At 44.2% G+C, this 25,697-nt stretch overlaps 1 protein-coding gene across 1 annotated transcript in view; it reads right to left on the bottom strand.

Annotated features, from left to right (window-relative positions):
* Positions 1-1,988: 1,988 nt before the first annotated feature.
* The window catches only part of LOC306791227 (neural-cadherin), a gene marked incomplete at both ends in the record, with an annotated part of 282,576 nt that continues 258,867 nt past the window's right edge, over positions 1,989-25,697 (bottom strand). Inside the window, 3 exons of the mRNA XM_079287854.1 lie at positions 1,989-2,615; positions 4,953-5,107; positions 21,293-21,537. Of these exons, the coding sequence (XP_079143980.1) occupies positions 1,989-2,615; positions 4,953-5,107; positions 21,293-21,537 (1,027 nt within the window). The remainder of the gene's footprint in view (positions 2,616-4,952; positions 5,108-21,292; positions 21,538-25,697) is intronic.

Raw genomic sequence — 25,697 nt, 5'->3', positions numbered from 1 at the left:
ACTCCCACCCTTTAGCTGCTCTCCTGCCGACAGGCTCGGCTCTCCTGCCGCACCGAGAATAATACAAAGAGCGCAATCGCTGCTTCCAGCTAAATGCGGCGCCTGAAGGAGCCAGGTTGGCTTTTCGGAGCATTGCAGGGATGAGCTTAGGACACATGACTTATTATCTATTCTATGCCATTTGCTGCGCAACAAACCGCTTCCGCATGAAAAACATTGCTCCCGGCATCGCCCTCATATCTCTACAGCTCCCGTCGGAGCTACTGAGAGCTGCCGTCACATTTCATCACAGAGCCAGGCATGGTAAGATGGTCCCTCTCTGCCTCCCTTCCGCATTTGCTCTCTGATTCACCCCTCCACTCTGATCATCTCTCTTATCAAAGGTGAAGACAGCGGACCCTCCAGAGCTTTGTTATTGGTCTTTGCCTTTTCGGTTCTTTTTCACACTAATTGTTCTCATCGGTTCCATAACAGCAGGAAGTCTGGGATGTTTTTTGTTGAGTTGAGAGGGGGGGGGGGGGGCATCAACCTGATGTGAAAGGGAAGCCAAACAAGAGGAGCACTTTCCACTGTGCTGACAATTCACATAATAACTTGCAGACTTCTTATTTCCCTGCAGTGTTCGGTCGATTTTCCTACAATCAAAGAGTGTGTGGTCGTTTAGCAAGAGACGATGGGGAAATGTGCGCGTGAATTGCGTACTGCACAGATAGCTCGGAATAATATATATATATGAATAACCATTGCCGCCGTCCCCTCATCCTCCTCTTTCCCTTTCTATTGATTGAGCCGTCACCTTGGAAAGCCGTTCGACATTTGTATTCTACTCTGCGGCCGTCTGTTAAACTCGTCTCTCGCAGCCGCCACATTTGGTGTGCCTGAGGAGGAGCGTACGCAGAGCAACACAGCAAGTATTTCCTCTCCCTCCCGCAGTCCGCCCGTCCGCTCCCATTTCTTTGTTACAAAGCTGTTTGAGATTTCTTTGTTTTCTTTTTGTGGGCCCTCCCTCGGGGGTGAGGAGGAGCGCTCGGCAGAGGAGCACAAATGAGAATAGGAAACCACATGAAGACGAGGGCGCAGCAGCAAGTAGAAACAGCTTGATGTCTTACAACCCACGGAGCATTGGAACTTGAAACACCCAACCAACACAGAATTACTGGACCCAGTGAAGGACACGTTACCAGAAGAAAAAGAAGAATTAACTCACGCTGCAACCCAGTCCTGGTGGACGGCCCCCCCCCCCCTCATACAAACATTGACAGAAGCTGTGTACAGCCAGGCAGCGAGAACACAATGTGTCCACTATATCATGAAAACCAAAACTCTGCATTATATGGGCTGCTCAGTATGATCCCACTCATCTTCACTGTCGTAACATGTGACAGCACCAAGTGGAACATATGTAAGAGTGCTTCTTTTACCCCCCGAGTCCTTACATCGATTTAATCCGGCAGCAAGGTGCTAAAAAACATTTTGATGTGGCATCGATCTGCTCAGGTATAAAAAAAAGATAATAATAACCTGGCCAAAACATTTTCATTTCACATCTGAGGCCTTCGGTTGACACTCATCCAGAGAAAACAGAGGAGAATTTGGGGGTTTTAGTGGCTGTGACAGGAGCTGATCTTTTCTGACAGTGAAGCTAAGCTCCATCATGGTGAGTAGCCCGGCTAGGGAGTGACGTTCCGACGCCTTTCACCTGACTGGCAGGTTTGATAACGTCTGCTCCTGCAAAATTGTCTTCCAAGGTGGAGGGAGCGCAGAGCGACGCGCTCCTCTCACAGGGACTCTCATCTGTCTGTTGGGCCGCCGTGTTGATTGACGGCGCTCATCAACCAGTAAACACTTGTGACGGGTGTGGAGCGATCTCTCTGTCACTCAGTCTCTCGCTGTTTTCCCGCCTCTGTCGTTGCTAAGCGTCTGCTAATTGATTGTTTCGGGGGTGGCCCGTTACCAGGGTCCTGTCAGTTCGGTCCGCGCATCTGAGCTCAGAGGTCGCTGGCCTCAGCCCGCTCGTATAGCGCCCGCAGCTTCTCAAAGCGGGGCCCCCACTCTCCGAGCGTCTCCTCCCTCCTCCCGTCCTCCATGCCTCCCCCTCCCCCATCCCCGCCACTCCCTCCGTCCAGCCCCGCCGAGCTGAAGGAGCTGAGGGAGCCGGCGGGCGAGCCCCCTCCCTCGGTGGAGAACACCTGCAGGGAGTCGAAGGGCCCCGTGTCCGGGTGCTGGTCGGCGTCGCGGATGATCTCGCACAGGTAGCGCGCCAGGTCCTGGCTGGAGAAGGACAGGGAGCGGCGCGCCAGCTGGGTGGGGCGGGCCTGGCCCTGGGCCGGGAGCCTGGTGGGGGGCACGTCCCTGCGGAGGCTGGCGGCGGTGGTGGCGGTGGAGGAGGTGGAGGCTGCCGAGGGGGGCAAGGTGGTGGAGCTGGATGTCCGGCTGAGGGGGTCCAGCGGCTGGGCGGCGGGCGGGGCCGCCTGGTGGAGGAGGTGGTGGTGGTGGTGGTGGTGGTGGTGGAGGGGTGGGGGAGGGTGGTGCAGGGCTCTGGAGCGGCAGTACTGGACCGACTGGGCCGGGCTCGGCTGGAGGGACTTCTGCAGCTCCGCCATGTCGTAGGCATTCTGGACACACACAAACAGCAAAAGTTCATTCACATGCACACATGCAAAAGAACAGGAAGAGTCACAGTCAGCACAGAAGAATGAGAAAATGAGTGAAAGAGGGAATGTTTCAGGGAGAAAGGTGAGGCAGAAAAAAATGAAATGAGAGAGAGAGAGAGCAGAAAAACAATCAGCTCTCCCATTACGTTTAGTGTGAATGTTCCACCTATTTAAGTTTCCAATCTATCTCTATTTACAGTCTCAGGGATGTAGGAGTAGTTGAGTGTCTGTGTGTGAGAGTGCAGGTGATTCAGAAGAGATGAGGGGCGTCTCTCGTTCTATCATCTCTCATATGCACTGGAGCAGTGGGGTTTAATGGCTGCTTTTACTTTGGTATACACTGTAACAGCCAATCACTTCAGTACTAATGGTTTCCACCAAACCAGTAACCACGGCAGCAGAGATGGAAAAAAAAGAGAGAGCTGTAGGAGGAGGAAAAGACTGAAACGGTACACACGGAGGAGGTGTGGGTCGCTTTGTAAAACTGATTATGTGATGGGTGGAAAGTGCTGATTCTATTCCTCCAGAGAGCTTTCAAACAAGACTCTTGGGAATCAACTGCAGCATCTGCTGTGCTATAGGATCAGGACTGTGTGTGTGTGTGTGTTTGACTGCAGGTGATTTACATTATGGAGGACAAGACCTTGAGGATCTTTGGGTACTGACATGGTGTGACAACAATCTGTGTATTCAAGTCATTTTTCTACTGTGTGTGTGTGTGTGTGTGTGCCACATTTATTTGTTTCAATCTAAGCCGTTATATTATGCAAGGTCTTAAGTACTGTTGAGTGCTTGTGGGTTACAGTGGCTGTTGGAGAGAGGAGATAAGGATTTTGCGTGGGCCTAATTAAAATCGCTAGCGCGCACGCCGCACGCCACACACACACACACACACCTGTACTTCTATCTTTGTGAGGACCTTCATTGACATAATGCATTGCCTAGGCCCTTGACCTGACCTTAACCGTCACAACTAAATGCCTAACCCCGACCCTTACGGCCAGGCTAGATTGAAAACGTAACAGATGCAGACTGGACTGTATCTTTTTACTACTACACCTGCAGCTCACATACGATGTAGGGTTGTGTGAGTCCCAGGCAAAACAAGACAGAAGTGACCTTTTTGTTCTGGGTTTGATTGTTTTTTCTTCAGTTTCTGTCACACTTAGCCACACCACTCAGCGTCTGATACCCAAGCACAAGGCCCTTTAGCATGTGTGAGACCTAACAAGCTTTCAAGTAACTACAATGTAAACCCCTCCGAGTCATTAGTAGACTCTCAGAGAAAATGCTCCTGGAGTGTGACAACGTAGTACAAAGACCGAGAAAGCCCACACATGGTGAGTGGGTAGTAGGGGGATGTGGATGGATCAAACAAACAAAGGACTTTCATCCAGGACACTTGAGTTCAAGACCATTGTTGTTTCGTGTTATTTAGCAGTGATGTTTGTGACATGTTTTCAGTATTTATGTTGCGTTGTTCCCGTTTTACTTAGTTTACGCAGTTATTTTAAAGCCAATCATGATATTTTTCCTCAACCTGCCGAAGGATTTTTGTTTGAATTCAGACTTGACCGCGTGTGAACTGCGACCGTGCGCTATCCAGTGCATTAGAAAGTTACACCAAGGGGTTAAAGCGTCAGTTTTTAACCCGTTGGAATGTGAACGTGATGTAAGTTAACATCTACAGACAACATTAGGCTACGTATGGGAAGCAGTTACTCCGCAAGCTCCAGCTGGTACTGGCAAAATACATGCCAACAGAAACTCCCAAAAACAAACTTTTGTTGGCTTTCACAAAGTAATTTCCTGTATATCTCTAGTTTAATAAAAAAGAACCTTGTGTGAAAAATATTAACAGAAGACTGGTCTATTTTTATGTTTGTAGAGGAGGTCTCCATGGCGCAAAGCACCACTTACGCGCTGCTCTCACACCTGGTGTAGCCAGTTCAATTGATTACAATGTAAGCGTAGTGTTGCAGCAGCCGCTCTGTGAACAGTCAACGCATACATTACGTGTTCAATGTGGCCTGGGTAGCCCTTATCCCTCCAACAGGCCTGACAAACTGAGGACCGGCCAACATGTCCTCACTCTGTTGGTTACAAACTGGTGTTGGTCCTCAGTATGTAGCAAATACAAGAACTCACACACAGTGGAGTATTCTATTCCAAATAGAACTGCCTGGATCCACTATAAAACTGCTACAAAGTATCCAACTCTTAGTGTTTCCAAACAGAAATCATCAACACATTTCACCTTTATGTGTGTGCGTGTATATGTGTAGCCAAGTGGGTTACCTGGTCCTCCTCCCCGCCGCCCTCCTCGTCATAGTTGAGGACGTTTTCTCGGATGTCCTCCCAGCCGTCATGGTGGGCTGAGACGTGGTAAACGCCCTCCTTCAGCCCTTTGTAGCTCCTCCAGCGAGTGTAGAGGAAAATGCCCAGCAGCAGCACTGGAGTTGAGACAGACAGTTGTGCAGGCTCATCAGTGCAGGCATTATCATTATCATTTCAATGATTATCACCCTTCAGCCAATTATGGTATGGCCCCAGAGAGAGGTGCTGTTTGATGGAGTTGGCTCGCCAAAACTGTGAGCTGAAATGTGATGAGCTGCAGGATTCAACTGATAATGATGCTTTAGTGTTCAAGCAAACAGCTATTTCACAGCTGCTATTTGACAAAATACATTTCAAGGAGGTTTCTTTTGCCTTATGTGATCTGTTAGGGGCCAGTCGTACTTAACACACACTTCAATACAGAGTCCAGAACTTTTTAAGCAACACCCTCCTTTTCTCTCTCTATTTACTGGTGGAAGAGGGATGTCCAAGATTCCCGGGGCTGACACAAATGGAGTATCTGTGCATCCTCAGGAGACCAGTTGAAACGCAGTGTTTCTGCAGCTGAATTGGCTCCAGCGAACAAACTGTGTCAACTCCCGCAGACACGGAGCAACATTTGTAATCATTTGGAGACCTGTTACAATTCTTTTTTAATATTTGTTTTTAAATTTTCTTGAATGCTTTTAATTTAATTTAGCTTAAAATGCTTTCTACAACAGGGATTTGTAAAAACGCAACTTTATAATGCCTTCATATATTATGTAACAGAAATATTATAGTTTAATGTCAGAAAACATAAAACAAAAAAACTCGCATAAGACACAAATGTACATTCAGACGTCGATGTATTGTTATGATGTGTTATTTGTCTTCAGACAAATTTGCGCAGAATTATAAGCTTTGGGCATTCATTGAGAACTGACAAATAAACAGCACCAACAGAATTTGTTATTGTTATTCAAAGAATTAATTTGATTTAATTCATGATTCACTCAACTAATTTAGTTGGTCTGTGACGTAAAAACAAAAAGCACACGTAATGTAGAAGATGCACTAATTGTTCCTTTGTGATTGATTGAATGAAGTAATTAGCTTTGCATGAGCATCCATCGCACAAACCTTTCTTCGTATCAACACACTTTTTTCTTTTCTTTGTTGACCATATCTCTCCGAAACAACATTGGCATCATTGTGGTCACAGTGTAACTCTCCAGTGTCTCCCAGAATAACAGTAGAGATGGATTAGGTCACCATGCTGCATTAATATCACACAGTTTAAAGGCCTCTTCCATGTCGATCACTTGTACGATGTATAAATGACATAACTCATCAGAGCTCTACATGACTTAATTGGTCAGTATCAGATTTGCCATTACAATTACTATTACTCACATGAGGCTACTTCAATTGCAAATGAAATATACATCCTCATTCCTTTACATTTGCCATATCTCTACAGTTAATGTTAATTAGAACTGTGTGATTGCATGACAGGCCTTGCAGGCATGGAACATCCTTTAGATAATAGCCACTGCAGATGCCAATGATGCCCTGGCCAATGGAAACAGAGACAATTAGTGGCCTGGCATTTTATGAGAGCTACTTACGCTCCTGTAATTGACAGCTTCAAAATGTGAATTATTCACATTTCACTTGCAGGGGGTGTGAACTTTAATTAAAAAATGATATGCGAGAGAAAAGCAGTGGAATAGCTCCGAAAATAGGATTGATTTCAATTTCACTAGAAGATTGAGATGTGAGGTGATTTAACTGAAGTAAAAAGCAGATTGTAGGCAGCACGCACACACAGACACACACACACACACACACACACACACACACACACACACACACACACACACGCAGACACAGTACAACCAATCTGGATGTATTCCCCACTGTAGCAGTGCTGTGACCTTTTCAGTGCCTTGTCTCTTCCCCATCACCTCTTGCCTTAGTTAACACACACAGTGGAGTATTCTAGTCACTCGTCCTTCCATAATATTAACCAACTTTAAAGCCACACTGTGTCACCCTGCCATTGCTATTACCCCTTTAATTCGGCTGTGCCTTTTCTGAATCAAAAGGACCCCCCCCCCTCCCCCGAAGAGCTGCAAAAAGAGGAACTTGTAGAATCTTTAGTGCAATGTTGAGATAATATTTAATAATTACAAAGACATATGATTAATTGAGCCAAACTGAATTATTCTCGGAGTCATGCTTGTTTTCAAATCTATTTTTTGCGAAGGCTGTACATGAGAGCTGCCGTTTAATCACATTTGACACCAGCAGCAATGGTGTAGCGCAAACGATTTCAACCGGCAGCGCTATAAATACCCCGGCTGTTCAAATCCTATTAATCCGAGGTAAGTTATCAATGTGATCTTAAACAATTCAAACACATCTTTGAAACAGTCTCTCCTTCCCCATCAGCCTCTGCTTGTTCCTAATCCACACAGCATCCAATCAATCCAAAAGAGACGGCAGTCAAACTCCCGATGAATTGACAACAGCCCATTATACAGCCCACCCTCTGACATCTCTGTAAGAGTAAATTCACTCAGCCAGAACCCAGCTGCACAGTACGAGAGGACAAAAAATCAATGTTCAATTGCTGTCAACTTGTCCCTTTCACAACAACTCCAGCGTCAATGCAGATTTATAAGTTGAAATTGTTTCAAGAGATTCACCGTTTCATGTTCAGAGTGGGGTAATGGCAGTGAAGAAGGAGGAGGAGAAACGATCAAGACACTGTGAGATGCATGTGGCTGACTGCTGCAGAGAGTGGCCATGATGTTACAGAGGCAGTGAATTGGTAAAAACAAGGTCACAGGTTCAGTCCCCCCCCTCGACTGCAATGGTCCTCGTTTACTGTGGGGTGCCCTGAGCTTCCCAGAGGCAGAACAACAGGGCAGAGAAGTCGCTGTTCCACAGCCTGGAGGCGTCCAAAGCCAATGATAATATCAGGCTTGTGGCTTCTGAAGCTCAGTCGTGTTGAATACTAGAAATAAGAGCATCAAGCGACAAAACGAGATGACAGAATTCACTTATTTCATTTACTGAAAAGTGTATACAAATAAAACTCACTAATTCATCCTCCCATGAACAGCAAAATGCACAATACCAAAAGTTAAGAAAAAATAATAACAAGTGGTTTGATAAACTTTAGTCAGAATTCGAGATGGAAAAGAAGCCTTTGATCACCTATGGAGCAATATCTACAGTATGATGAGCGAGCCCTGTTTGGTTTTGCTAGTTATGTGCAAGAGGACTTAACAAAGATGCTCATTTTTTACATGTCGAAGTCAAGTCCCAAGTCTTTGAGCAGCAAGTCCAATTAAGTCCCAAGTCTTTGAGCAGCAAGTCCAATTAAGTCCCAAGTCTTTGAGGAGGGTAGTAATCTGCTGCATGCCATCCAGTCTGCTCACAACACAGCACTCCTTTTCTATGGAATTAAAAGTGTGTACTGCATTACCACTCCTTTATCTTTGTGCATACAGTACCAGCATTGATTAGCTGCTTGGTGTATGATCGCTTTAAACTTAATACAATGCAATGTGAAGAAAACACACAAAGAAAACTTTCCTTTAAAGTAAATAACTGTATTTTGCTGTTAAAGTGGATACAGACTAACGTTACACGGGGTATCCAGAAGTTATGCTTGTAATAATAACCGTAACCCCTTTTTTCAGTGTTGTATAATTACACTGTTTCTTCAACTATTGACAATTTACAGTCTACTCTAACACATCCCTCTAGCCTCTCAAGCCCAGAGATGTTTAAGTCTCAAGTTACTGTGTGTGCAAATTAAGTGTGACTTGAGCCCAAGTCCCAAGTCCAAGTCACCATCTCTGGGACACAATGCAATAAACAGCTCTGCCAGCGGTTTCATGCTATTTCACTGATAATAGAGCTGGTGGCGATAGCGCAGCAAAAATGTAGCAATTCAACAGCAAACATGGACTCACCAAGTTAATTGCTGAGATCTAGGAAGGTAGTGATGATGCTAAAAATGAAGTCTGGCAGCAAAAACACACAAGCACTCAGATGATCATATAAAAGTTACTGGTTTGAAGTCAATGGGAGCATTACTGTCTACTTATAACTACTAGCTGCTAACTATTGTGAGCCTTTTTTAAATATCACCCCATGTTTGATATTTTAGCTCCAATATATGATCTGTTCTGTTTCTCCAGATTCTTCAGAGGATAGGCTGGGCAAAAACAAAAGTTTCTTTGTGTTCCAGTGTGAATGGCACACAACTGATACATGTCTATACAATGCCATAGGCTATGTGGATGTCTTCACATGGACTCCATCAAGACTTTCTTTTTCTCACTTGGGTTAAAAAAATATACAGCAAAATTAAAAAAATAAAAAAGCCAGGATGTGCTGTGATGTGAATAGAGGCAGACAATGAAATGTGATCTTGAGCTACTGTGAGGACGACTGCACTATACCTGCATGGATAAATGTCCTGTGTGCATTTGGGCTTATGAGGGAGGAAACACAGCCTACAGACTGAGGCCAGGAAACTGCAAATATGAGAGGTCTGGTCCTGCTCGGTGTAAGGTGGTCGAGTTTATGTCTTTATGTGTTTACACTCTACTCCCATCTGCAGTGTGTGTGTGTGTGTGTGTGTGTGTGAGGACGTGGCTAGTGTGATCTCCACAGGGAATTGAGCAAGGAAGCTGGAGGTCAGGGCGTACAAGATGAATCTGCCCTGTTCAAAGGCTCTCTCTAGAGGGCAAACAGAGAAATGGAGAATGCGATCGGCATTGTGTGTGTGTGTGTGTTTGTGTGTGACTGAGCAAGCCTGAAAAGAGAGATTATGTGTTTATTTGTTTACAATGCCTCCAAGGTACCGAGGTCTCTTTGACCATCACTCCTCTTTTTGTTCAACTTTCTCACTCTCTGCTGAACTCAAACTCCTGCCTTATACTGGCCCTGCCTCCGTCTTACGGCCTTTAAAGCATTCATCTTAAAGATTTTCATTTAAAGAAATATATGTTCAATCACGATAGCCGAATGAAGGAATGACGTGAACGCGGCGGTGATTGAGCTTTCGGCCCACTGATGAAAGGCCTTACATTTGCAGTATTACGAACTGGGCGTCCGTGGCAACACTCAATCAGTTGGCTGTTAACAATAACCAGCCATGGGAAGTCCAGCTGCATTTACCATTCAGAGCATTAATACAGCAGCAAACAACTATTTCCTATGTGAGGATATAATGGAGTCACGTCTACCTGAGCAGAGAATGAAGTCGCTCTCCTTCTGTGTGCTTTGTTATCAGAGCTTCTTGCTTTGGTGACTTTGGGCAATCTGCACCACACTAGATATTACAAGATCTCACCCAAACCAATTCCCTTCACCACGTCATTGCCACAGTCCTAAAAAGCACCGGAGCTGTTTGAAATTAACTCATTTCAAAAGAACACGTCAAGATTCCCAACGATCTTTGCAAGCATTGTAAACTGCTAAAGGGAAAACGTGTCGTTGTTGAAAGAACGATGCCGATTGAACGTCCTGCAGAGGCCCCTCGAGACATCAAACACCGCCCCTTGATGTAAGACCGGAGGCACAACATGGCGGCGTGCGGCTCTCTGACGAGCAGGGAAATCCATTGTACCTCAGTTCAAATGGCGCTGCTGCTGAATGAGTGTGCGCATAATGGGATTTCCAGTCAGACGATCAATATCCGAGCTGCCCTGCAATGAGATCAGTGTCTATGACTACGTCAACACAAGTCAATAATACTGAATGGATTCTAGCCTCATCAAAGTATAATTCTGTTTCCCGCAGCCGTCTGTCTCCACATGCTCAATTTATCACTCCTCTTCTCCTCGCCACTCTTTTCTTTTTCCGTGCCATCGTACCAATTTGTTGCCACGAATAACCTGTTTTAGCTGTGAGGAGGCTTTTCATTGGATCCTAGCTCCAAAACACTACGTCTAATGATGAGAGTTGAACAATGATAAATGGAACAAAAAAGGTGTCGAGTTTCTTTCCAGCTCACACACTCTTGTAGTCTTACCGCACAGACTATTCTCATTCTGGAAAGGTAAGTAAATATGTCCCCACTGTTTGTGATTCGTGTCATCTGTTTAGCTCATAGAGCAGAGAAGCTGTCCATGGAAAGCGAATACAATACCTAATCCAAGGGCAATATCTATTTATCAGCTTGGTTCACATCTGTTCTCTACCTTTTACTCTCTCAAGGTATTGCTATTGCATCCTCTCTCCATTTGTCTTGTTATATATATCTAATTGTGCCCTTCCTCAACTCACTGCTCCTCTTGTAAAGATAGTCTTAATAGTTTCACATTTAAATCTACTTGTATCTCAGCTGCGCTCTTACAAAGATGCTTATGCGAATAGACATTCACCCTGACGTGCACACCGCACCCAGGGACAGTTTGAACAATAGCATACAAACAGGCAGAACTTGTTCAGCGCAAATCGGAGGTTTCAGATAGATACTTTCTTTTTTTACTTCACAAAGCACTTTTCTGCGTGTATTTCCCTACATACCTCACATCAGCTCGCGCCTCGCTTCACTGAACTTTGTTTTTGTCTGGTTGAGGTATGAATTCACCTCCTAAGGCGTGTGAAATCTCAGATCGTCCACAGCAGATATGGAGCTGTTCAGAGATGCATTTGGACACATTAGCGTTGAAATATGAATGCAAAGAGCGTCCGGTCCACAAACAGCAACTGCAGAGAGGAACGGTCAACGCACGGTTAAGTTTTGAAGAAAGTACTGAAAGTTGAACAAGAGGAAGATATGATGTCGCTGTGAAGTTTATTCTCCATCTGTTCTTAAAGCTGCTGAAGTCAACATTATTCATATTTTTTGAACAATAAATGAAATGTATAATGTTCTATGGATCATTGAAATGTCAAGCCTGCAGATAATTATTACTGACTTTGCAATTCAGAACACTTTAGCTTTTACCAGCTGATGGTTTTTGGTTTTACAGCCCACAACTTCACTGTTTATGATAAAAAGCACCTCTGATAAACCCTCTGTACTGTATGCTACCTGCCAGCAACCAAACAACAAACAAACAAAGTTGGCAACTAGCAAGTAAAGGAAGTGGAGCTTTAGCCAAAGAGCCAGATATTATACTCACAAGTTGGTGGAGACCAAAATCAGAGCTGAAAGGAGAGTGAATACTGGACTTTCATTCGCCGGCTAGCAACGAACACAACTCCAAATGAATGCTAATTCTGCATCTGCACGATGTGTTAAGACCCAAATGTGGCCAAAAAAAAGAAAAAGAAAAACTAAGGCTTTTAAATACAGACATCTTTCAACAGCATCAGACAATGAAGACATGTTTATTCATTGACTACTTCTTTATTGAAGTTTTGGGCTGATGGATGCAGGTGTCATAACCAGGAACTTCAGTTATGAGTTAAGATCTCAAAATTGCTCTTGTAATATATGGTTACTGGCAGCCAATCAAACTGTGACGACCAGGTTCAATGATTAACCTCGAAAGATGGAAGAGATGAACATTTTCAATATTACTGTACTATGCTCCCCATCATAGCGCAATAATAATCCAATGAGGAACATTCAGATGAAATTACTTTAACTGGACAACAATAGCATCTGATTGAGTTGTCATTCCACCAAACATGTCAATCGAAAAGAAAGTCAAATATAACTGAATTGAATTCAAATGTGTTATTCCCTCTAAATAAAACACTTCACCTACGACAATAACTTTGTTCTACAGCAAAGCAAACACATCACAGACACATTTCTACAATTTTGGGGTTAAGTGTCTTGCTCAAGGACACGCGACTAGCGGAGCCAGAGCCGGGGATCGGGGATCGAACCGCCGATCCTCTGACTGAAGGACGGCCCTGCGCGCCACTTAGCCACAGTAACTATCGTTGACTTACATTGCTTGGGTGGATCATAATGTACTCACGTCTTCCTCAGCAGTACATCCAGCTCCACATTGCTGAAGAAGGTATTACTGGACTTTCAGCGGAGAGATTTGGGTGTTCTGCAGAATATGAAGAAGGATCTGGTGGGAGGCTCAATAAGGGGCTGTCTATGCTGTGTTTAGTCAAGATTGGGCCAAGCTTGCTGCTGCCCTGTCAGACCACAGCCGTTTGGAGCACTTACACAGCAAAGATCGACTTTACTCAAATAATTTAAGTGAAATTAACTGTGTTTTGCTTTCGGCATTGTAAGCTGATTGTTTTCGTCTCGATGCTGCTGTTTTAGGCACATCGCCAGAGTAATCTCAATAAACATTGTAAAGCTTCAGACAAGCTACAATCCTGTGCACATCGACCTTTTGTTGCTTGTTACACTGCTCTTGTATATATAAGACATAATGACATTTAATACATTTATACAACCTTGTGGGTATCATGATCCCAATAAATTCTTCTCACATGGGTTTGTCCAGGATCATCTTTGTGAGCGACTCATAAGAGTTACTCTGTATGCCTTTGAAAATATCGGGTCTTAAAGAAAATACTCTTATCCCAGGTAGTTCTACCCCTTTAAAATGTTTCATTTGTAGACTAAAGATGTGTCATGGCTTCAAAAGCGTTTTATCAGGCAGTCAAATCCACATAAAACTGATTTTGTTGCCTAAACCTAAAACTAAAACTTCATGTGAAGACAGAAGTTTATGTTGAAAAACTGAGATTTTGGTTGTTGGTGCTAAAGCCCATAGAAAAAAAAACATAGTACAAGTAACCTGGTACGGTGAACTGAGCTTTAAGGATCAGATCAGCGGCATCACCAAATTTGCCTTTTTCTAACTCAGAAACAATTTCAGAATCAGAGGCTTTCTTTCCCAAACTGACCCAAACCTCATGCACGTGTTTTTCATGAGCAGGTTCGATTAGTGCAATATTCTGTTCATGGGGCTTCAAAACAAAACAAAAAATCCTTAGTTTACAGCTTTTCCAGTACAGCACAAGTTCTAACCAGGAGAAAAAAGGTCAGGCCATGTAACTACAGTGCTCAGAAACCTCAGCTGGTTACCTGTTGCTTTCAGTATATAATCCTCTTTTTGGTTTACAAAGTACTGGCTGGTCTGGCTCCACAGTACATCTCAGACACGCTGTCACTTTATAACCCCAGCAGTTCTCACCTGACTCTCAAGGTGGAACATTTCCCCATGTGCCCGAAGCGCTGTGTAAGTCTGGTGAGACGGCATTCAGTGTTTATTCACCGAAAGAATGGAACAGTTTGCCTGCTGATCTTAGACGACAAACAAAAACGAAATGAAAACCTTCCTTTTCACTCGAGCATTTTCTTAAAGGAACCCAACGTATTGTTACAGTATGCTTGTCTGTATGTGTATATGTATGGATGGATGGGTGTCTTTATGTTTGTCATGTCAACCCATGATAACGCCAGTTAGCACCAACAAAAAGTGAGAAGTCTCCCACCCAATTGCTTTGTACATTGCTCCTCTGAAATGAAGACCGTTGGTGGTTTTGAAGCTTCGCGATCCCAAACCCAAAATGACACCACCTATCAGAACCAGCCCAAGTCACAGCTGGACAGGAGGAAAAAGCCAAAAGTTGACTTCCTCCATTCATTAAAGACTATTTCATGTAAATAAAACTTGGTTCTCTCATGTGCTATACCAAATGTTCAATCTTCCTCCAAACTCTCAACAATGCACAAACCTTGGGCGCATCTTCACCTTGAAGGAGTTTGTTGGCATAGAATCAATGCCAGCAATCCCTGCACTGACTGCTTAGCTCATCTGGCAGAGGAGATTGTACGGATATATTCAGTATGTGACTTATTGACCAACATCGGTGCCCTTAATCTGATATCCTTCTCTAATCTCCGCACTCTGAGGCAGTAGGTCTGCTTCAGGACCCACTGAACCACCTTGGTGGTGACTTTTTTGTGTAATAGATCATTAACTACAAATACGTTTACAGCACCAAAGGTTTCCAGACATATTTTCTGTTGTCGAAACATCAGTAACTAAACTAGTGGGTCCCTTTACATCTATGGAAAGGTATCGTTTACCCTCGTCATGTCCTTTCTCATACACTAAATGGAGAGCATGTCCGCTGCTGTCTTGGGGATTTTGCAGCATCCATTTGGGCTGACAATGCTATGGCGAGTAATTGGTGAATGATCCACATTATAATTTTCGTGCTCTTTTGTTTCCATGTTGGTTTAGGTTTGGTCTCCGGGGTACATCCAGATGATTTGCAACAAACAACTCTTAAATGACAGATGCTTCAGTTGTTTCTGATATGCTTCCATGTCAAAGCAAAAGTTAATGCATTGAATTAAGAATACGGCACAAACATCTTGAAAGAGAAATTGCGATAGAAACCCAAGACGAAGGTGAGGAGGTGCATGTAGAGCAAGTAAGCAAACTGATTTAATGAATTCCCATCGCTGGGAGTGCCAAATCAATATTCAAGCTACATGATACATTCAGAAGGCAGGTTATTAATTATTAATGTTGTCAAGAGATAGCCAATTGGACTTTGACTTGGTTTGAGAGCCGTGCTGACATTTCTCAACTACAAACTTTGTTCTAAACTTCCCCAGAAGCACCCTGGGGACTGTCACCGGGTCAGCACAGCGAGCTTCCCAGTTCCATCAATGGAGGAACAGAACAACTCCGAAACTGTACAGACAGGGGCATTAACTCAACTCGATCAATAAGAAATGTCACTGCATCAAATCTTATCTGCTATTATATGTTCTTAAATGGTTGGAAAAAGTTGGAAAAGCAAGAGAAATGACTGAAAACAGAAAAAAAACATTATGTACCATTAGTCTTGAATGTTCCCTCAGGTGATTTAGTTCAGATTTGTTTGCACTGGAACATTACAATATTCATGTTAAATGTGTTGGCGGAGGAAAGCTACGGAAAAATCCGTATATAAATTGCACCGGACTATAAGCCGACGCCTCAAAGCGTGGGGTCAAAAGTATCGGCTTATATTCCGAAAAGTACGGTCCTTGATTTGTAGGCGTATAAGGTGCTGTTTACCCAAACCTGCAGAAATTGAGATCAATGCTCCAGGGGATGTTGGTAGTAATTTCAATCGGTGTAGCATTCTGCGCTCGATCGGTAAAGCGTTCCTCACTCTGAAATTGAAGTAGCAGCAAGAGTGTTATGTGGGAGTTCACAGATAGGACCCAAACGCAAGACCACAGGAGACAGAAGTTACTAGTAACAGGTTTTATTGAGACTGTGTGAAGGTGTGGAGCCCGTGGTCCGACACCAGAGTGGCAGATCGACGGTGTGAGGCCCGTGGCTCGACACCGGAGGGCTGGCAGCTTGACGGCGAGAGTAGTCCGTGTCACACAAGGAGGGCAGAGCGGCGGAGTGTAATCCGTACACACAAGGAGGGCAGAGGACGCCACGGGGTTGACGCGGGTGAAAGACGGTACGACCTGACAACCCCAGACTGCAGGGCCAGAGCTTATGTAGTGCCAGCAGTCTCATTAGTGGGCCCTGAGTCTGGTGTGTCAGGCAGCAGGAGGTGATCAGCTGGAGTGTCCTCAGCTGTGCACACTCAAGGGTGTGGCCATGGGAGGCGTCAGGTCAGACAGGGATCCTGGATCCTGACAAAGAGAGACCTTTTTTTTTTTTTTGAATGCCTTCACCCAGTATTGCTTGTACGTTCTTGCAATTTCTGAACAGCAAACCTTATACGCCTACAAATCAAGTACCGTACTTTTCGGAATATAAGCTGATACTTTTGACCCCACGCTTTGAGGCGTCGGCTTATCGTCCGGTGCGATTTATATACGGATTTTTCCGTAGCTTTCCTCCGCCAACACATTTAACATGAATATTGTAATGTTCCTGCGCAAACAAAGCTCAAGGGCGGATTTGCCTCGGGAGCAAAGTGACACTGAGGGTGCAGACGAAAGACGGACTGAGTGCAACGAAGCAATTCTGAGGCTGTTTAATTCCTTTTTTTGTGTGGGTGTTTTTGTGTGCGTGTTTTTGAGTGAGAGAAATAAATCATCTTGGTTTGCAATATAACTCTGCTGTCCTGAGTCTGCATTTGGGTCCTTGAACACCACATCATGAACCGGTAGGTATGTCTGTATGAAGCATGAAAAGATATACGGTACAAAGGTGGATACAAAGATATATTATATTCTCTAATGCTAATCGCTAATCGCGAGTGCTAATCGCGGGTAGCATTTCGGCTTATAGTCCGATGTGGCTTATATAAGTAAATATTCAGTTTTCTTCTCAAAATTAGAGGGTGGGGCCTATATACCGGTGCGACTTATAGTCCGGAAAGTACGGTAATTAACACTGAAAACAGAACTGAGCCTCCGCAGGATCATGGTCGCATTTAATACGAGCCCAAAGCCAAGTTTGAAGAGAGATATTGTGGAATGAAGGTTTGAAGAAGAGAAGGAGAAATGATCATTTGAACTGTGTCTGTCTGGTCCCAGGGAGGGAAGGAGGTGCCCTCTGAATCACCAATGAGACAGGCAGACATGGCCAGTAGCAGTGTGACGTTGACACCATCCTTCTCAACACTGCATCTCCTGCTCTCCCTGCTCTCGCTGTGCGGTGCGCCGACTCCGCTTTGTAATCTTTTGAGCTCCCACTTGTTTCCTTCTGGTACTGTGCTGTGTCCTGTTTTATTCTGTGCCTCTCTGATCTGTTGTCTTCTCTTGTCTGATACTGCTCTGTTGTATTGTCCTCAATTAAACAAGGGGAACATGCCATCGCACCGACAACTCTTTCTCTGTGTACGAATTGCACCCGAGGCACTTTCTCAGCAGACGATCCTTTAGGAATAGGAACACAGAGCTAAAGGTACGAGCGTGTGAATATTCAACAGGCAACAAAAAAAAAAAAACTGACTTACGGAAGAAAAATGTGGATTTTAGCAAAAGACAAGCAGTCCACTCACCCACAGGCCTGAGGAAATGCTTGCACAGTAAGTTTACTGTCTACCATACCTGCAATTCCTCCGGAGACTTTCTCACCTTTCGGAGAACTATCGTCAGTTCTTTGCTGGCTTTGAGCTGTATAATACAGTTTATTATCAAAGGAACATGCAAATAAGAGTCAGTCTTTTATAGGCCTCCGAACAAAAACAACGAGAGCCATACTTTTATATTCATGAACCCCATTGGATTCAAAAAGTTGCTTCTTGAGCTCGAATTTAAGGTTTGTTAAAGTCGGACTCTGCGGTCCCCCACAAAACTGAGACAACTGGATTCCCCCAACAACCCACCAAGCCCAAAAAAACTTCTTCTGACTATTTTACAAAGGTCACTGCAGTTAGAGTCTGCAAATATGAAATACATCTGCTGCTACATCTGATACATCTGATGGCTGTGAAAATAGTCACCAGTATCAAGGAAAAACCTTTAGTATCGTACTGCTGGAGCTTTATTCTGCCGAGCTGGCATTAATGCCATAACAGCTGGTTGAAAAATCTGCATTATCATGTTGTAGAATGATAGTTTTCTGTTGCAACAATGAATTAAATCATGCATGTTACCAATCAAATTTATTTTTTGCTAATTCATGCAGCTATAACAGCATGTGCAATCTCAGGAATCAATAGAAATTGACAAAAAGAAATGATCAAAAGCATCATGAACCACCAAACAGACCGTTTTGTGGAAAAAAGGGAACTCTAACAAGCGGAAGTGGGAAGGGGCTCGGGTCGGTCTTTGAGTGGTGGCTGCATTGTTCAAAATGTGCACAGGGTGTTTTTTTAGCATCATTTAGGCTACGGTGTCTGGAGGGTGGCAGGCTGAACCTTTAAGACAAACTTCCTGAGGGTCGAGGAGTGAGGACCTCTGCTGTGGGTAATGTCACAGAAAGCCTACCCATGAAATGCACTGTCACTGAATCTCACTCCAGACTCAATTGAGAAGCCGGCAGCCTGCTGAGAAGAAGTACAGATTTTCGACGCCATCGGGCACGAAGGGTTTTTATCTGAATTGCCTCCATGAGCTGTGTGTCACAGCCACTGTTGCTGCCGCTCACCGAGTTGGTGAGTGAGCCTAATCCACAGGCAAGACTACAATAACAATAACTAACTTCCTATTGTTTCTCGGAAACCCAGCATGCAACTGCCCCGTTTACCTCGGCAGCAGTATCTTTGCCTCAATCCCCTTTCCCTTTTTTTTTAGGCAGAGTTCAGTGGAAATTTCACAGATGATTGTCCTGCCCACATGTCAGTGAGATGATATTCAGCGTCTGGGCTGTGGACAGTGAATGGTTCTGACATTTAGGATGCACGCCTCAAACGCTCTAAAGCACCTACTACAGCCCACGTTTTACCTTTGACTTTTTACAAATGTGCGCACAAATGATGTGGCTGCAGTGAGAGGTGTAAATGAAGATGTGGAGCCTGAGCTAAAAGGAGAACCAAATAGCGATTATTACGTCCAATTCAAAGTGCAGTATGTTGTCAGGTCCTTGTTAGTCGGAGTGTGATAACATTGTCCCCAGGGCCTTGCTATACCCACTTCCCTTTACAACAAGCCTCTAGGGGTAAAGTAAGGCGCAAATTATCAAAGAAATGTCTAGTACATCATTAAAAAAACATCTGGTACACTTTCACCATCATAGTGTGTGTGTGTGTGTGAGAGAGAGAGAGAGAGAGAGCTCCAACATTTTTCTGGTCTAGATTTCAGGTCTGTGTTGTACTTGGACTTACGGTAGCCATTTTTGTTTCAGTTTCTTGAAGGGAGAGTCCATCATTTGAAGCAGATCCAGCTCTGTGTCAACTTGCAGTCAAACCTGCGGTAGTGGACTAACTCAAATATGGAGTTATTATGGAATTATTTTTTATTACAGCTAAAGAAATTCCAAGGAACTACTTCCTATCAGACTTAAACACAAGTGTTTGTAATGATTTATTGAAGTCATTTTAACTTTTCTTTTCTGATGTAGGAGGCTTACGTTGAACAAAAAAGATTGATTGATGATTTTCAAGAGTGTGCATCTTTAGTATTACTTTGCACGGCAGCTTGATTCTCACGTTATCATACAAAAACCCAACTTGTCAGGCTTCAAGTAATGCGTTTGTGTCCCGACAGCCAGTGTCCGAACCAATCAGCATCCAGTGAGAAGCAGCTGCAGGCGTGGTTTATGTGTGTGTGAGTGTGTGTGTGTGCACGCAACGGAGAAACGACTGTTCGATCAGTCAAACCAACAATGGCGGCTCTTAGAGGTTATTGTCGATGCTGCAGTAGCATCGGTTGTGTCTACTGGAGAGAGTCACTTCACTGAAATTAGAGCAAAGAAAGACGGTTTTTCTTGACGGAAAAGATGCTTTCGCTTCCGAATGGCTTCGGCGAGCGCTTGATTGACGGATTGGTTTCTCCAATCACCTGTCAAATATTTTAAATGTTTTTTGCAAGTGCCTGCCCTTTTCCAAACAGTTTCCAATGAGGGCTCCTCAGAGGGGTCTGTGTAACAAACCATCCGGCACACCAAGTCATCTTTAGTATGCAATGAGTAGGATTGGGTTCCTGGGCTGTCTAATAGAGACGAAATGCCTGTAGCTAGCTGAAGGCATTTCGATTTCAGCATGTCAAAGGAATATTTTAGCACCCTGTGTCTACGGCTAACTCCATTAGAAATAGAGTTAGCCTCAACTTACTGTTAAAATGCCTGCTGCACACATAACCTTTGGCATATTGAGTGTCAGGATCTCACAGTCGTTGCATTCTTCCTGCTTATGCCTCAAGTCTCATTTTTTTCGGATTGGCAGCTTATAAAAACTTAGTTCTGGGTTCTTCACCCTGTTGGTTGTGCATCCCACCACACAACTGCTCTAAGGACTCAATCACACAATGCAAAGTCAATGGAGAGTGATGAATTGTTTTCCCTCCTGTGTGGGAGTGATTTAAACCAGGGCTTTGTAGAGGACGCATTGTACAGTGTGGCAACATACAATACACCCTATATGTTGATACCGTATGTGGCTGTATTATATTGTCTTGCTGCACATGCACATAATCTGTGTTCCCTAAATTTCTACAATGGAAATGGTGAGTATTATTACAAAAATAGTCATGATGAACACAATAGTGAGAATAGATCCCCGTCGATAAATACTGCTATTTCCCTTTAAAGTCTGGCGATGGGATAGCCATGTTCTGGTCTGATCCCAGTTGGATTCCTATCTCCCACTGTGTTTGTTAAGCATCTTAGGCTTCATAGGGAAAGGCAAGATGCTATCACAAAATAAACACGCAAACATAAGCCCTCCTGCTGTGCAATTATCTCCTCATTACTGTTTGTGTAACACGCAGTAGAAGCAATAGCTACCTAGTAAGGCCATGAAGCAGATACAGATGGCAAACAGGGAGCTGAAGCTCAGGCCCACGTCCTCCCGATAGATGGCCAGTGTTGTCTCGCAGTGGCGTCCTCTGTGACCCTCCGGGCAGTGGCAGGTGAATTTGGAGGGTGACTGCGCCACACAGGTCCCGCGGTGACAAGGCCGAGTAGCACAGAGGGTATAGACACAGGACTTCCTTGTCCCGTTCACACGGACCATGTGGCCAGGAGGACATCTGCAAAGAAGAGTTCGACACGATCAACAGGGAGCGTAAGGAAAGAGGAAAACAAGAGAATCACACATAATCTTAGGCCTGTTATGGTATATTTTGTCATAAATGATATATATTTGGTTTCCAAAACATAGAAATGTGTCTTCTTTGCAGATGATACCAATGGATTTTGTTGTGACAATACTTTTGATCCAGTGGAGAAGGAATTCGAATCTCTAAAAAGTGGGTTTGGTTTTAACAAAGTTGGGAATACGGCAACAATTACACAAAGACAACTCACACTCAAATGTAGACATTTCGTCAACTTTGAAACAGCTCATTTCTTGAATAAAAATCAATGATTCCCTTAAAATATCCAAAGGTGGAAATACAACAGAAAGTCTATATGATTTGAGAGGAATTTGCATGTTTAAAAAACAAATTGTACTGCTAATATATGAACATAAATACATTTCAATTCCAATAACATGCAGATTAACATTGCTTAGATGTGCGTGACACCAGATTGGATTAGGTGAGCGTGTAATAATCCCTCAGTAGTTAAAAATGGAGGAACAAGGGGAATAAAACAAATCATATTGAACAGATAAACTTCAGCAGATAACATGAATGTCTTGAATTGGATGTCTATTACTTTTTCCCACACTGACAAAAGTGTAATACTCTCTTTGAGTCAGTGATCGTCCACTGATGCGCACCTCAGTAGAGAATGAACTGGGGGAGAGGAAAATGCTGACTGCAACACTGGCGGTAACAAGGATGATTTTATGCAGGCAGGGCCATATTTTCTGCCTCACTTCAGAAAGTACCAGTATAATTAAAAGCTCATTTGGGTGTAACAGCTCAAACAAACATTTTATGAGCCCATTAATTCAGTATCGCTTTCAATGTCTATGGAGCAGCTCCAGGCTCGACATTTTGATGACATCAGAGATGAGTCTCGCCTCTGGTCCACAGTGATTTGCTCATGCTTATGAATATTGACTCACTTAACTATGAAACAGCGACATTGCAGTCAAAACGGTACCGTAATCTATCTCATAAGTGTTCCTCTTCCACCATGAAACCAATCCAGATGAGAAACTGAAGAGTTAACTCACTGCATCATGTGCCAAAGTCGGTCTCTTCTCAATAATGTTGGTATGCAACTAAACTCCAGTGATTTATGTTCACTGGCAATATTTCAGAGGTTCTGGATGTTGGATGGGGGTGTAAGCGTCCAGCTTTGACATCCAGCTACCATGCCATGTCTCCTCAGGTCAATCTTGAATTCTTGATCGTTGCGGTGACCAGAAGGTCTGCAGTGTATTACGGCTTTGCTAAATGTGCCTTACTGAAAAGAAGAAGAAGGCCACTGAGTTTTTAACCAGTGCAGAAAAAGAACCTCACCTTGCACGGCAGCTGGATTCTCACAATGTCACAAAATCACATGACAATCACGTGAGAATCATGTGATCACATGTCACGCGAAAATCCATCTTGCCGAGCAATGTGTTTGTGTCCGGTAAGCCGGAGCACGGACCAATCGGTGTCCTGTGAGCAGCTACTGGCAGCGAAGGGTGTGGCTTATGGTTGTTTGACGAAAGGGAGAGGCAACAACAAAGCTGCGTGGTAAACAGGTCAGTGTAGATGCTGCATCAGTTCTATAAATGCTAGAGAGTTTTTTTCTCCATTGAAAGAAGAGCAAAGAACGACACTAAAAGTCGAAAAGGAAAATGTGTTGACTCAAAAACTGACCCAGCTGTTTGAAACACAACATCTTAAGAGGTCATTTGTTGTGGGTGGGATTATTAAGCCGTGACAAATGCTCAGCGTTCAGTGTGATTATGCCTGGTTGGAGTCTGTGTAGGTGTTGACAACAGGACGGCCTGTCATTCAACTAGACCAGCGGTTCCCAAACTTTTTAGGCCGCGCACCCCCTTCTACATCCCGACCGGGTTCGCGCACCCCCCCCCCCCCTTAATAAAAAAAAGAAAAAAAAGAAGCAACAGAGCCTTTTAAGCCTTCATAGCCGCATAAGAATGGGACCAATGAGAGAACAGTTTGCTCGCGCGTGGCATTTGTTTACAAGATTTAGTCCGCTGTTAAATGTTGCAGTGTGAACACAAACCGAACAAAGGAGCAACTGCAACAAAGCAAACGAACTGAAGGTGTGAAAACGCCCTGAAACACTGCAACAAAGTTTCAATAACTTTCAGTGACACAAGGCATCACTTTTAAAGAGCAATACGGATGCGAGGACACACGCACAGGCTCAGAGGCAGATTATCACATTTCATTTACAATTAATGACCGACTAATGCAGCCAGGATGTCTTCGGACAAAGCATCGATGCGGCGACACAGTGTTGTTGGACACCGGGATCATGCACAACTTTTTTGATTCTTTCTCCCCAATCATACATTCCACCATCTCTCTGGCAGCTGGCAAGCTCACGTCTTCGGCGATTGTGTGCGGTAGCCCCTTTCTCGCTATTCTGTAACCAGATATGAAGCCCGTAGTGCGTCATTTATAGACCAACACATGAATGAGACTCCAGTTGTTTTTGGCTGTTTTGTAACTCCTCCAATTTGGATATAAACAATGTAAGGGGCTTTTGACTTGCACTGGCATGCTTGGTGTTCAGGTGGCGACGTAAATAAGAGCTTCAGACTGTTAGCCAGAACCTCACTGCACACCACGCACTGTGGCTTTGGGGAATCTGCGTTGCCAATCCAAGTGAAGCCCAGACACAGATACTTTTCATCATATTTCCTCTTTTTTTCCCAGTCTGATGCTCACTCTCGTTTCCTCTTTTTTCACCTTGACTCCGCGATGGGCCGATGTGCTCCCGATTTGTCTGTGCTATCCCTTCCTCCTTTTCGGTCTCCTCCGTCTCATCTTCCTCTGACTCCCGTTCGATTTCTTCTCCCGGTCTCTCCCCAACTGCACCTCTCCGTTCCCCTCGCCTCCGATTCCGCTCTCTCTCTCTGTCCCTCTCCTCTTTTACGACTGATAGCTTCAGATGTCCCACCTGACAGTTTTTAAATTAAAATTACATTTTTTTTTTATATTTAATATTATTACACCATCAGACCGCCATTACACTTTTCCTCTCGCGCACCCCCTAGAGGCAGCTCGCGCACCCCCAGGGGTGCGCGCACCCCACTTTGGGAATCCCTGAACTAGACAACACTGCTTCTCTTTCCTCTGCTCTCTCTTTTCATTGCCCGTCATCAGCCATGACTGGAATCGGTGCTACGAGTGTCTTATCATAACCTAGATGAGCATGCATGCTCACTCACAGCCACTACCAACACGTCCTCGTTCCCAATCCACAGAACAGGTCATTTGCCAGTGACTGCTAAAACGACATCCATGACCCTTCCATGAACGTTGTGGAGCTGTTGCAGTTTTATACGCATGGTTAACGTTGTGAAACGGAACTACTTGGTTAGGTTTAGGAAAAGCTCACGGTTTGTTACGTAAGTACATGCAGTAACCAAGCGCCTAAGTAAGAAACATATTCACGTATGTGACTTAACATATGTCAGTGTGTTGAGTTTGGGATTCACAGCGGTTTGGAAAGTCCTGTTTGTTGGACCTCTCCATCCACCCGAACCTCCGCCCTACGAGAGACTGTGTCCCTCTTTAAACGCCACCTGACGTCCTCCTTTGCTCTCGTCATAATAACTGCGGCCAGAGGTGGTGCCATGTGGCATTGTGGGAGTTTCTGAAGGCGGATCACTTCTGCTTTAAAAAAACAACAACTTCAAATCAGCTCAATCCTATATTCAGTTGCACCTGATAATATGCTCACGCTAAACATGCTACAGATCAGCTAGGGTCCATCCAATTAACAATAACAACAAGGTTTTGCACTGAAAATGATTCTTATTTGAAGTAATATTCAGCGCTAAGCTGTGCCCCCCCCCCCCCCCCCTGCAGAGCTTTGTAATTTCAAAAACAATGTGTTCACACAGAACTTAACACAGGCCTCTCACTTCAAGGCAAGGATTTCGTCAGCAATGAAGACTGTCGCTAGCAGACTGCACAACCTAGTTATATGCAGTCCAGGAGAGGGATTTAGCAAATAGTCAATTAAACACCAACATTGTTATTTCTTTAAATTAAAATCAAAAGTAGCAATCAGGCGGTGGCCTCTACCTGGTGCTCCAGTGTTA

The sequence above is a fragment of the Melanostigma gelatinosum genome (genome assembly GCF_949748355.1).
Source record: "Melanostigma gelatinosum genome assembly, chromosome: 2".
NCBI lineage: Eukaryota > Metazoa > Chordata > Actinopteri > Perciformes > Zoarcidae > Melanostigma > Melanostigma gelatinosum.
This window is presented reverse-complemented; position numbering and strand designations above follow the sequence as displayed.